The 13726-nt window shown below is 43.6% G+C and overlaps 1 protein-coding gene across 2 annotated transcripts in view; it reads right to left on the bottom strand.

Moving 5' to 3' along the window:
* The window catches only part of LOC121556394, a 70306-nt gene that overhangs the window by 46730 nt on the left and 9850 nt on the right, over nt 1-13726 (bottom strand). For both annotated transcript variants that reach the window (XM_045216305.1, XM_045216307.1), the window contains exons 6-7: nt 7777-7958; nt 7522-7635 (exon numbers count right to left, since the gene is read on the bottom strand). In XM_045216305.1, the coding sequence (XP_045072240.1) occupies nt 7522-7635; nt 7777-7958 (296 nt within the window). The remainder of the gene's footprint in view (nt 1-7521; nt 7636-7776; nt 7959-13726) is intronic.

Genomic DNA, 13726 nt, shown 5'->3' on the forward strand with positions numbered 1-13726 from the left:
ATTTTAAGGCAGTCTGACAAACCTCCAAAGTTGACTTCCAAACTGTATCAGGGGTTGATAGAGGCTTTTCCCGATGACACAAAACATGTAAAACAAAAATGTGAGGAAGACCTGGGAGACACTATTGATGATGATGAATGGATACAGATATGTTTGAATGCCCAGTCATGTTCATATAATCTCAGACATAAATTACTGCAGTTTAAGACCATCCATAGAACGTACTATATGCCAATGAAAGTGAATTTCATGCACTCAGAAATGTCATTCCTCTGCTGGAGGTGTAAAACACAAAAGGGGACATATTTGCATATGTTATGGTCTTGTGAAGGCTGGCTGAATTCTGGCAAAGAGTATGTTCTTTTATCTCAGCATGTCTACAGATTCTCCCTTCTCCCTGTTTTTGTTTGCTTGGAAATGTTAATACTGGAGACTGTTATCAGAAGAATCTGTGTTACCTAGCATTTATTGTGGCTAAGAAATGCATTGCCATTAATTGGAATGTTGGTTATCCTCCCACAATGTCACAATGGATTGCAGAAATGTCAAGTTATGTACAGTGGCTTGCAAAAGTATTCACCCCCCTTGGCATTGTTCCTATTTTGTTGCCTTACAAACTGGAATTAAAATGGATTTTTGGGGGGGGGGTTTGTATCATTTGATTTACACAACATGCCTACCACTTTGAAGATGCAAAATATATTTATTTGTGAAACAAACAAGAAATAAGACAAAAAAACAGAACTTGAGCGTGAATAACTATTCACCCCCCAAAGTCAATACTTTGTAGAGCCACCTTTGCAGCAATTACAGCTGCACGTCTCTTGGGGTATGTCTCTATAAGCTTGGCACATCTAGCCACTGGGATTTTTGCCCATTCTTCAAGGCAAAACTGCTCCAGTTCCTTCAAGTTGGATGGGTTCCGCTGGTGTACAGCAATCTTTAAGTCATACCACAGATTCTCAATTGGATTGAGGTCTGGGCTTTGACTAGGCCATTCCAAGACATTTAAATTTTTCCCCTTAAACCACTCGAGTGTTGCTTTAGCAGTATGCTTAGGGTCATTGTCCTGCTGGAAGGTGAACCTCCGTCCCAGTCTCAAATCTCTGGAAGACTGAAACAGGTTTCCCTCAAGAATTTCCCTGTATTTAGCGCCATCCATCCATCCATTTCCTAAATTTTAGTCTCATCTGACCAGAGTACAGTTGAAGTCGGAAGTTTACATACACTTAGGTTGGAGTCATTAAAACTCATTATTCAACCACTCCACAAATTTCTTGTTAACAAACTAAAGTTTTGGCAAGTCGGTTAGGACATCTACTTTGTGCATGACACAAATAATTTTTCCAACAATTGTTAGAGATAGATTATTTCATTTATAATTCACTGTATCACAATTCCAGTGGGTCAGAAGTTTGCATACACTAAGTTGACTGTGCCTTTAAACAGCTTGGAAAATTCCAGAAAATGATGTCATGGCTTTAGAAGCTTCTGATAGGCTAATTGACATCATACGAGTCACTTGGAGGTGTACATGTGGATGTATTTCAAGGCCTACCTTCAAACTCAGTGCCTCTTTGCTTGACATCATGGGAAAATCAAAAGAAAATCAGCCACTTCTACATGAATGTCGATGCTACCATGATTAAGGATAATCCTGAATGAATCGTGAATAATGATGAGTGAGAAAGTTACAGACTCACAAATATCACACCCCCAAGACATGCTAACCTCTCACCGTTACAATAACAGGGGAGGTTAGCATTTTTGGGGGGGTTATGATATTTGTGCGGCTATAACTTTCTCACTCATCATTATTCACGATTAATTCAGGATTATCCATAATCATGGTAGCATCCACATTCATGAAGAAGTGTTTAGAAACATATTTACAATAAAAGTGACTCCAAAAGGGTAATATTAGATTGTTTAATTTCCTGGATTTCTACACAATCAATCAGAGGGAGGACCCCAGACCCCCCGCCAGCTTATGTCCCCCCCCCACTTCTAAAACCAAAGTTGCGCCCTTGGTCCTATCTGTGCTTGGAGTTAAAAAAAAGTTAACCCCAAATAAGCTAACAGTGTTATTAAAAGTCTTACTGAAACATTCATTGAACGTTTTAAGGAAGTTGTTAAAAATACTTCAAATAATAAATAAGGGATGTAGCTCAGTTGGTAGAGCATGGCGTTTGCAATGCCAGGGTTGTGGGTTCGATTCCCACGGGGGGCCAGTATGAAAAATACATTTTTATAATGTATGCACTCACTAACTGTAAGTCGCTCTGGATAAGAGCGTCTGCTAAATGACTAAAATGTAAATGTATAACCTATAATTTCTGTTCTCAGAGCGTTAATAAAACCTCCCAGGAAAACTTTCAGGGAACCATAGTAAGATGTTCTCAGAACCTACCTTCAACCTAAAACTTAACGTTACCAGAACAGGCAAGGTTTTCACTTCCGTTCTCAGAACGTTTAAATAACCTTCAATTTTACCGGTCAGTAAAGTCATGGCTTCGTCCCCAGAACCAATGGTAAATCAAAAATGTACGTTCCCACAACTTTCAACAAACCAAATGCGCTAGTTGGGATTCCACTTCATGTACTCCGTGTCATATGCCAAGTTATACAGTGAGGAAAAAAAGTATTTAGTCAGCCACCAATTGTGCAAGTTCTCCCACTTAAAAAGATGAGAGAGGCCTGTAATTTTCATCATAGGTACACGTCAACTATGACAGACAAATTGAGAAAGAAATTCCAGAAAATCACATCGTAGGATTTTTTATGAATTTATTTGCAAATTATGGTGGAAAATAAGTATTTGGTCACCTACAAACAAGCAAGATTTCAGGCTCTCACAGACCTGTAACTTCTTATTTAAGAGGTTCCTCTGTCCTCCACTTGTTACCTGTATTAATGGCACCTGTTTGAACTTGTTATCAGTATAAAAGACACCTGTCCACAACCTCAAACAGTCACACTCCAAACTCCACTATGGCCAAGACCAAAGAGCTGTCAAAGGACACCAGAAACAAAATTGTAGACCTGCACCAGGCTGGGAAGACTGAATCTGCAACAGGTAAGCAGCTTGGTTTGAAGAAATCAACTGTGGGAGCAATTATTAGGAAATGGAATACAAGACCACTGATAATCTCCCTCGATCTGGGGCTCCACGCAAGATCTCACCCCGTGGGGTCAAAATGATCAAAAGAACGGTGAGCAAAAATCCCAGAACCAAACGGGGGGACCTAGTGAATGACCTGCAGAGAGCTGGGACCAAAGTAACAAAGCCTACCATCAGTAACACACTACGCCGCCAGGGACTCAAATCCTGCAGTGCCAGACGTGTCCCCCTGCTTAAGCCAGTACATGTCCAGGCCCGTCTGAAGTTTGTAACCAAAAAAAGTGTTAAAAAAATCAAAATTAAATTTATATTTGAGATTCTTCAAATAGCCATCCTTTGCCTTGATGACAGCTTTGCATACTCTTGGCATTCTCTCAATCAGCTTCACCTGGAATGCTTTTCAACAGTATTGAAGGAGTTCCCACATATGCTGAGCACTTGTTGGCTTCTTTTCCTTCACTCTGCGGTCCAACTCATCCCAAACCATTTCAATTTGGTTAAGGTCGTGGGATTGTTGAGGCCAGGTCATCTGATGCAGCACTCCATCACTCTCCTTCTTGGTAATATAGCCCTTACACAGAGAATGCACCCTGATCTGTTTCACCTGTCTTTGTGATTGTCTCCACCCCCCTCCAGGTGTCGCCCATCTTCCCCATTATCCCCAGTGTACAGTGGTTTGGGAAAGTATTCACCCCCCTTGGCCTTTTTCCTATTTTGTTGCCTTACAACCTGGAATTAAAATAGATTTTTGGGGGGCTGGTATCATTTGATTTACACAACATGCCTACCACTTTGAAGATGCAAAATATTTTTGGGGGTGAAACAAACAAGAAATAAGACAAAGAAACTGAGAACTTGAGCGTGCATAACTATTCCCCCCCCTCCCAAAGTCAATACTTTGTAGAGCCACCTTTGCAGCAATTACAGCTGCAAGTCTCTTGGGGTATGTCTCTATAAGCTTGGCACATCTAGCCACTGGGATTTTTGCCCATTCTTCAAGGCAAAACTGCTCCAGCTCCTTCAAGTTGGATGGGTTCCGCTGGTGTACAGCAATCTTTAAGTCATACCACAGTTTCTCAATTGGATTGAGGTTTGGGCTTAATGTTTCCCCTTAAACCATTTGAGGGTTGCTTTAGCAGTATGCTTAGGGTCATTGTCCTGCTGGAAGGTGAACCTCCATCCCAGTCTCAAATCTCTGGAAGACTGAAACAGGTTTCCCTCAAGAAATTCCTTGTATTTAGTGCCATCCATCATTCCTTCAATTTTGACCAGTTTCCCAGTCCCTGCCGATGAAAAACATCCCCACAGCATGATGCTGCCACTACCATGCTTCACTGTGGGGATGGTGTTCTCGGGGTGATGAGAGGTGTTGGGATTTCACCAGACATAGCGTTTTCCTTGATGGCCAAAAAGCTCAATTTTAGTCTCATTTGACCAGAGTATCTTCTTCCATGTGTTTGGGGAGTCTCCCACATGCCTTTTGGCGAACACCAAACGTGTTTGCTTATTTTTCTTCTTTAAGCAATGGCTTTTTTCTGGGGCCTTTCAGAACAGGTGTATATATACTGAGATCATGTGACAGGTCATGTGAAAATTAGATTGCACACAGGTGGACTTTATTTAACTAATTATGTGACTTCTGAAGGTAATTGGTTGCACCAGATCTTATTTAGGGGCTTCATAGCAAAGTGGTTGAAAACATATGCACACACCCCTTTTCCGTTATTGATTTTTTAGAATTTTTTGAAACAAGTAATTTTTTTCATTTCACTTCACCAATTTGAACTATTTTGTGTATGTCCATTATATGAAATCCAAATTAAAATCCATTTAAATTACAGGTTGTAATGATACAAAATAGGAAAAACGGCAAGGGGGATGAATACTTTTGCAAGGCACTGTATATATATATATATATATATATATATATATACAGTGGGGAAAAAAAGTATTTAGTCAGCCACCAATTGTGCAAGTTCTCCCACTTAAAAAGATGAGAGAGGCCTGTAATTTGCATCATAGGTACACGTCAACTATGACAGACAAATTGAGATTTTTTTTTCCAGAAAATCACATTGTAGAATTTTTAATGAATTTATTTGCAAATTATGGTGGAAAATAAGTATTTGGTCACCTACAAACAAGCAAGATTTCTGGCTGTCACAGACCTGTAACTTCTTCTTTAAGAGGCTCCTCTGTCCTCCACTCGTTACCCGTATTAATGGCACCTGTTTGAACTTGTTATCAGTATAAAAGACACCTGTCCACAACCTCAAACAGTCACACTCCAAACTCCACTATGGCCAAGACCAAAGAGCTGTCAAAGGACACCAGAAACAAAATTGTAGACCTGCACCAGGCTGGGAAGACTGAATCTGCAATAGGTAAGCAGCTTGGTTTGAAGAAATCAACTGTGGGAGCAATTATTAGGAAATGGAAGACATACAAGACCACTGATAATCTCCCTCGATCTGGGGCTCCATGCAAGATCTCACCCCGTGGGGTCAAAATGATCACAAGAACGGTGAGCAAAAATCCCAGAACGACACGGGGGGACCTAGTGAATGACCTGCAGAGAGCTGGGACCAAAGTAACAAAGCCTACCATCAGTAACACACTACGCCGCCAGGGACTCAAATCCTGCAGTGCCAGACGTGTCCCCCTGCTTAAGCCAGTACATGTCCAGGCCCATCTGAAGTTTGCTAGAGTGCATTTGGATGATCCAGAAGAGGATTGGGAGAATGTCATATGGTCAGATGAAACCAAAATATAACTTTTTGGTAAAAACTCAACTCGTCGTGTTTGGAGGATAAATAATGCTGAGTTGCATCCAAAGAACACCATACCTACTGTGAAGCATGGGGGTGGAAACATCATTCTTTGGGGCTGTTTTTCTGCAAAGGGACCAGGACGACTGATCCGTGTAAAGGAAAGAATGAATGGGGCCATGTATCGTGAGATTTTGAGTGAAAACCTCCTTCCATCAGCAAGGGCATTGAAGATGAAACGTGGCTGGGTCTTTCAGCATGACAATGATCCCAAACACACCGCCCGGGCAACGAAGGAGTGGCTTCGTAAGAAGCATTTCAAGGTCCTGGAGTGGCCTAGCCAGTCTCCAGATCTCCACCCCATAGAAAATCTTTGGAGGGAGTTGAAAGTCTGTGTTGCCAAGCGACAGCCCCAAAACATCACTGCTCTAGAGGAGATCTGCATGGAGGAATGGGCCAAAATACCAGCAACAGTGTGTGAAATCCTTGTGAAGACTTACATAAAACGTTTGACCTGTGTCATTGCCAACAAAGGGTATATAACAAAGTATTGAGAAACTTTTGTTATTGACCAAATACTTATTTTCCACCATAATTTGCAAATAAATTCATTAAAAATCCTACAATGTGATTTTCTGGATTTTTTTTCCTCATTTTGTCTGTCATAGTTGACGTGTACCTATGATGAAAATGACAGGCCTCTCTCATCTTTTTAAGTGGGAGAACTTGCACAATTGGTGGCTGACTAAATACTTTTTTCCCCCACTGTATATATATATATATATATATATATATATATATATATTAAAATATGAATATCATACAGTGAACACCTAAGCCTATAGGCCTTTGCATGCATACCCTGATACATTTAGTGGACAATTATTGTTTTAGGAAAGTAGCCTAAAAAACATTTTAAAAAATAGGTATAAAGTTTAGGCTATAAAGTTTTGCGAAACAGAAGGAATAGTGTTTTTGTCATTAATTATATCTGTTTTTAAAGACATGTAAATGTGGCTCATTTGGCCAACATCTCTCGTTTATTGATGGCGCTGGCTGCGCCAGGTTGGATCTGAATGCATATCGATTTCTCAAATATCCGGTAAATTAAAAAGACTATGAAGTGAACTGAATGAACTAAAGGGAATATTATTGTAATGCTAAAATACTATGAAGTGAACTGAATGAACTAAAGGGAATCAAAAAAGGGAAAAGAAAGCAGAGATTTTAAACTATTGATTTCCATTTTGGGGTGGGTCTAAATACACTAAAACCTGAGTAATTGAACTTGAATTCAACCAAAACAAAAATGTTAAATAAGGGTCATGGAAAAAGTTTATGGAAGGTTTATTGAATTGATAAATCAACTACTACGTTCGTTGTTTTTCTTGCTTTAAGTCCTCTTAAATTATATATTAAGATATATTATCTTAAATTGTATATTAAGGGTGATTGTTATAATAATAATAATAATATGCCATTTAGCAGACGCTTTTATCCAAAGCGACTTACAGTCATGCGTGCATAAATTTTTTGTGTATGGGTGGTCCCGGGGATCGAACCCACTAACTTGGCGTTACAAGCGCCGTGCTCTACCAGCTGAGCTACAGAGGACCACCAAGTGCTTCTTACCAGGTGTGGTGGAGTTTGGTTTTGGGCCTCCTTCAGAGACTCCTGGTAGTGTTGATGTGTTGTCTGGAGAAACAGCATGATGTCTGGGGGACCCTGGACTGTTCTGATCAGCACCTGGCACTCACACACACATTTAGCAGACACTGTTATCCAGAGCAACTTATCTTAAGATAGCTAGGGACGACAACCACGTATCACAGTCATAGAAAGTAAAACTTTACGGTATTAGTTTTATTTAATGTATTTTCCTTTCACCTGCAGCATGGTGATGACTCTGTCCAGGTATAGCGCCTCCTGGTGGCAGAAGTCAGCGTAGCAGCGGGCAGGCAGACGTCTGGTATACATCCCTCTGAGGAAGGCTGAGTAGAGGGTCTCATCTGCTACTCTCTTACTGGTCTCCCACAGGACGTCATAAATACTCACCTCTTCAACCAGTTCTGGGGGGGAGGAATAATATAATATAATATGCCATTTAGCAGAAGCTTTTATCCAATGCGACTTACAGTCATGCGTGCATACATTTTTTTGTGTATGCGTGGTCCCGGGGGATCGAACCCTCTACCTTGGCGTTACAAGCGCCGTGCTCTACCATCTGAGCTACAGAGGACATTTTTTTTGTTGCTTTGGTGCAGTTTTCATAAGTATGTGTTACATTTTAGCAACTCTTAGTACAAAACTCAAAACAGATAATCAAAAAGGCAGCTGTTTCAAAACTCTAAACACATTTTTCTATTGACTATTACAACACACAAAACCAGACAGTCACTTTACACCAAACTTAATCAGTGTTTCATCTACAAATACATATTTCACATTGCAATACATGTTCATATGAAGAACAGACAGGCTTGATGCAAACAAGCGCCTGCTAAACATTGTTTCTTTCAATCATTTAATTTGTTTCATTTGATTACAGTACACCTACAGAACCAGTCACAAGCTTGGACAAACCTACTCATTGAAGATTTTTTATTTTTCTAAACTATTTTCTACATTGTAGAACAATAGTGAAGACATCAAAACTATGAAATAACACATATGGAATCATTCAGCAACCAAAAAAGTGTTAAACAAATCATAATATATTTTAAATTTGACATTCTTTAAAGAAGCCACCCTTTGCCTTGATGACAGCTTTGCACACTCTTGGCATTCTCTGTCTACGGGCTATTTGACCAAGAAGGAGAGTGATGGAGTGCTGCATCAGATGACCTGGCCTCCACAATCACCCGACCTCAACCCAAAATGGCCAGAAACAAAGAACTTTCTTCTGAAACTCGTCTGTCTATTCTTGTTCTGAGAAATGAAGGCTATTCCATGCGAGAAATTGCCAAGAAACTGAAGATCTCGTACAATGCTATGTACTACTCCCTTCCCAGAACAACGCAAACTGGCTCTAACCAGAATAGAAAGAGGAGTGGGAGGCCCCGGTGCACAACTGAGCAAGAGGACAAATACATTAGCGTGTCTAGTTTGAGAAACAGACACCTCACAGGTCCTCAACTGGCAGCTTCATTAAATAGTACCTGCAAAACACCAGCCTCAACGTCAACAGTGAAGAGGCGTCTCCGGGATGCTGACCTTCTAGGCAGAGTTGCAAAGAAAAAGCCATATCTCAGACTTCCCATCTTAATCTTTTATTTTTATTGGCCAGTCTGAGATATGGCTTTTTCTTTGCAAATTTCCATGAAGAAAAACTGGGGGTTGCTTTACCTCTTCACAAGTATTTTTTGTGGCAGTGGAACACATTTTGAAACGCTTTACTTAAGCGAAGTAGTGAAATATAGTCAAAAGTTTAAAAAATATATTACAATATCTGGTCTGATTACTTTGATAGACTACTATATGAACCTTATTACTTTGGAGTGTGGGGCAGTTAGATCACATCTTTCATCACTAACAACTACAGTCACACTACTACACTTTCACTCATAAGGAATTAGTAAAGTTTTTAGGATATTATTTGAGGAAGAACTATGATAGAGCATCTAGTGGAAGTAGTTTAGAAGTTTGTTAGTGTTACATTTTGTAGGCTGGTTTAGTAGAGGGAGTGACCGTTGTAAAACTAGTTGATGGTAGCCGTCAGTGGGTTGTTGTAGTAGTAGTAGTAAATAGCCCAGGCTATTTTAGATAGGTAGGTCATGGGTTAGCTATAGTAAGTGGGGTCGCTATCGTAGCGTGGCTAGCGTGGGGGTTGTTATAGAGGGTAAGGTTAGTGGGTTAGAGTGAGCTGTGTGGTATAATCGGTCTGACATGCTTCCACAGTGCTACAATTTGTTATGATTTAACTGGATAGAACCCAAATGCAGACAAGTACACCAAGCCAGAGAAGTTTTAACAGGTTTATTATAATGTTCAATAGTCCAGGTTTCCAATAAATGGGGAAGAGCAAGTCCAGGTTACAGGGAGGGTACAGATCCAGGTCAGGGCAGGTGTGGTACCGTAATGTCCTAGTGTCCGTGGTGAGTCCAAAGGAGAGGCCCGATAGTGGAGAGCAGGATGGTGGTGGCAGGAGTGAAGCGGAGGCAGGAGTCAGGTTCCAAATATCTGTGGCACAGGAGAAAAAGTAAATAAACAGTCCAAAAAACACAAGAGCGAAAACAGACAGGTTGAGTCGGCAGCGAGACTAACATGGTTGTCTTGACTATGATCTGACGATGAGTGGAAAGTTTGACCGGGTCTTAAAGGCTGAGGTGATTATGGTGAATGAGCTGCAGCTGGAACCCTGACTCCCGCACACCAGACTTCACTCCTGCAATCAAGGACAGACAGAGGGGAGGGAGAGAGCAGAGAGAGAGCTACCTAGCAGCAGTAGGCCTAACAGTACCCCCCCCTCTACGGACGCCACCTGGCGGCAGACAGGGTTTATCAGGATGTAACCTATGAAACTCACGAACCAGAGCAGGATCCACAATGAAGCTCCTGGGCACCCAGGAACGTTCCTCAGGACCATAACCCTCCCAATCCACCAGGTACTGGAAACCACGACCCCGGCGGCGAACATCCAGAAGTCGCCGGACAGTGTAGACCGGACCCCCACCCACGATCTTGGGCGGAGGAGGGGGACGAGAGGGCGGGCACAAAGGGCTAACCGACACAGGCTTAATCTGGGAAACATGAAAGGTGGAATGAACCCGTAGGGAGGCAGGAAGCTGTAGCTTAACCGCGCAGGGGTTAACAATAGACAGTATCTTGAACGGTCCTATAAAACGAGGCGCCATCTTCTTCGACTCCACCTTCAATGGAAGGTCCCGTGACTTCAGCCATACCTCTTGACCAGGAGAGTAACCGGGAGCCTGGGACCGGTGACGGTTGGCTTGCCTCTGCATGTACGCCGAAGCTCGGGACAGAGCTACCCTGGCCTTCCTCCAGACCTTGCAGCAGCGGCGCATGTGGGACTGCACCGAGGGTACCGCAAGTTCCCTCTCTTGGGAAGGGAACAGGGGAGGTTGATAACCCAGAGCACACAGAAAAGGAGACAAACCAGAGGAAGCGTTAGTCAAGGTGTTATGAGCATATTCCACCCAGGGGAGCATGGAGCTCCATGACCCAGGGTTAGACCCAGTGACACAGCGAAGTGCGGTCTCCATCTCCTGGTTCGCTCTCTCGGCTTGCCCGTTGGTCTGGGGGTGATATCCAGAGGACAGGCTGGATGTAATGCCCAAAGCTTTACAGAAAGCTTTCCACACCTGGGAGACAAACTGGGGACCCCTGTCAGAGACAATATCCGTGGGTAGACCATGAGAGCGGAACACATGTTCAACCAAAATATCAGCCGTCTCTCTGGCAGTGGGCAGTTTAGGTAGGGCCAAAAAATGAGCGAACTTAGAAAAACGATCAATCACCGTAAGAATGACAGTCTTACCAGATGAGGGGGGAAGTCCAGTGACAAAATCCATAGCGATATGCGACCAGGGCCGGCTGGGTATAGGTAGAGGTCGTAGATGACCAGCGCTGGCCTGGGTGGAGTTTTTACTTCGTGCACATACCGTACAAGCAGCAATGAAGGCTCGAGTGTCCGCCTCCATCGTGGCCCACCAGAACTTCCGTCGCACAAAGTCAAGGGTCCGCGAAACTCCAGGGTGACAGGTAAGGGGAGACGAGTGAGCCCACTGAAGTACCTGGGAGCGAGCAGACTCAGGGACAAACATCCGGTTAGGAGGACCCCTCCCAGGGTCAGCTTGATGATGTTGAGCCTGTCTAACAATCCCTCGATGTCACATGTGATGACTGCAATACTGCAGGTAGGAGGCAAAATGGGTTCAGGGTTACTACCAGTATCAACAGCCGAATGAACACGAGACAGGGCGTCAGGCTTGACGTTGCGTGACCCAGGACGGTAAGACAGAGAAAAATTGAATCTCCCAAAAAAATAGTGCCCACCTGGCTTGACGGGGGGTTGAGCTGCTTCGCTGACTGGAGGTAAGCCAGATTCTTATGATCCGTCCAAACGATGAAGGGTTGTTCCGCCCCCTCCAACCAATGTCGCCACTCCTCGAGAGCCAGCTTAACGGCGAGCAGTTCACGATTTCCAACATCATAATTCCTCTCTGCCTGAGAAAGTTTCCTTGAGAGAAAAGCACAGGGATGCAGTTTGTTATCTTCAGGAGAACGTTGTGACAACACTGCACCTACCCCAGTGTCGGATGCATCCACCTCCACGACAAACTGGCGGTCGGGGTCCGGCTGCATCAGAATGGGAGCCGAGGCGAAGCGATGTTTCAGTTCCTCGAACGCTGATTCGGCCCCCTTCATTCCAAGCGAACGGTCGTGAGATGGAGGTGAGAGCGGTGAGTGGCGCCGCAATGCGGCTGTAGTCCTTGATGAACCTCCTATAGAAGTTCGCAAACCCCAGGAATCGTTGAAGTTGTTTGCGGGTAGAGGAGCTGGCCAGTCCGTGACAGCAGAGATCTTAGCTGGGTCCATCCGCAGCTCCCCCTGAGCTATGATGTAACCCAAAAAAGAGGTCTCAGACACATGAAATTCACATTTCTCCATCTTCACAAACAGTTTGTTCTCCAACAACCTTTGCAACACCTGGCGCACATGCAGTTCATGTTCCTGGGAGGACTCTGAGAAAATCAAGATATCATCCAGATAGACAAAAACAAACCGATTCAACATGTCCCGAAGGACATCATTGACTAGTGCCTGAAAAACAGCAGGGGCATTAGACAACTCAAAAGGCATAACCCGATACTCAAAATGTCCCAAGGGTGTGTTGAAGGCAGTCTTCCATTCATCACCCTTACGAATGCGCACCAGGTGATACGCATTTCGTAGATCCAGTTTCGTAAAGATGGTAGCACCATGAAGGAGGGGAAAAGCAGAATTAATCAAAGGCAGAGAATACTTGTTCTTAATGGTGATGTTGTTAAGTCCACGGTAATCAATACAGGGTCTGAGGGTCTTATCCTTCTTAGCAACAAAAAAGAATCCCGCTCCTACAGGTGACGAGGAAGGACGCATAATACCTGCCGCCAAGGAGTCCCGAATGTAGTTCTCCATAGCCTCCGTCTCCGGCCGGGAGAGATTGTACAGGCGACTGCTGGGGAGCGGGGCTCCTGGCTGGAGGTCAATGGCGCAGTCGTAAGGCCGGTGAGGAGGAAGAGAAGTAGCTCTGTGTTTGCAGAAAACGGATGCCAGGTCATGATACACGTCAGGAACAGCAGAAAGATCCATGGACTCCAGTGGAGGTTGAGGCACAGTACTGGCAGGAGTCTGAGCAGAACACAAACAATTCACATGACAAAATGTGCTCCATGAAACAATGCTACCTGTCACCCAATCAATGTGTGGATTGTGTTTTATGAGCCAGGGGATACCAAGGACCAGGGGAGTCTGTGGGCAGTCGATAATATGGAATTGAATGTTCTCCTGATGATTTCCCGACACTCTAAGACAAACAGGAGCAGTCTGATGGGTAATGCGGGTCAACAATTGTCCATTTAGACCCTTAGCCTGCAGCGGACAGTCCATAGGAACAGTCTCCAAATCCATTTGTTGAGCCCACTCTCTATCCAAAAGCTTTCGTCGGCACCAGAGTCAATCAGCGCACTAACAGAGAAATTCTGGGACTGCCACTGGAGGGATGCCTGGAGCAGAATGCGGGGAGAAGAGGAAGAATCCGCTGCTCGGCTCACCAAAACTTCTCCCATAAATGATGAGCCGGCCCTTTTCCCGGACGAACTGGGCAGGAAGGAAC

The sequence above is a fragment of the Coregonus clupeaformis genome, unplaced genomic scaffold, assembly GCF_020615455.1.
Source record: "Coregonus clupeaformis isolate EN_2021a unplaced genomic scaffold, ASM2061545v1 scaf0672, whole genome shotgun sequence".
Lineage (NCBI taxonomy): Eukaryota > Metazoa > Chordata > Actinopteri > Salmoniformes > Salmonidae > Coregonus > Coregonus clupeaformis.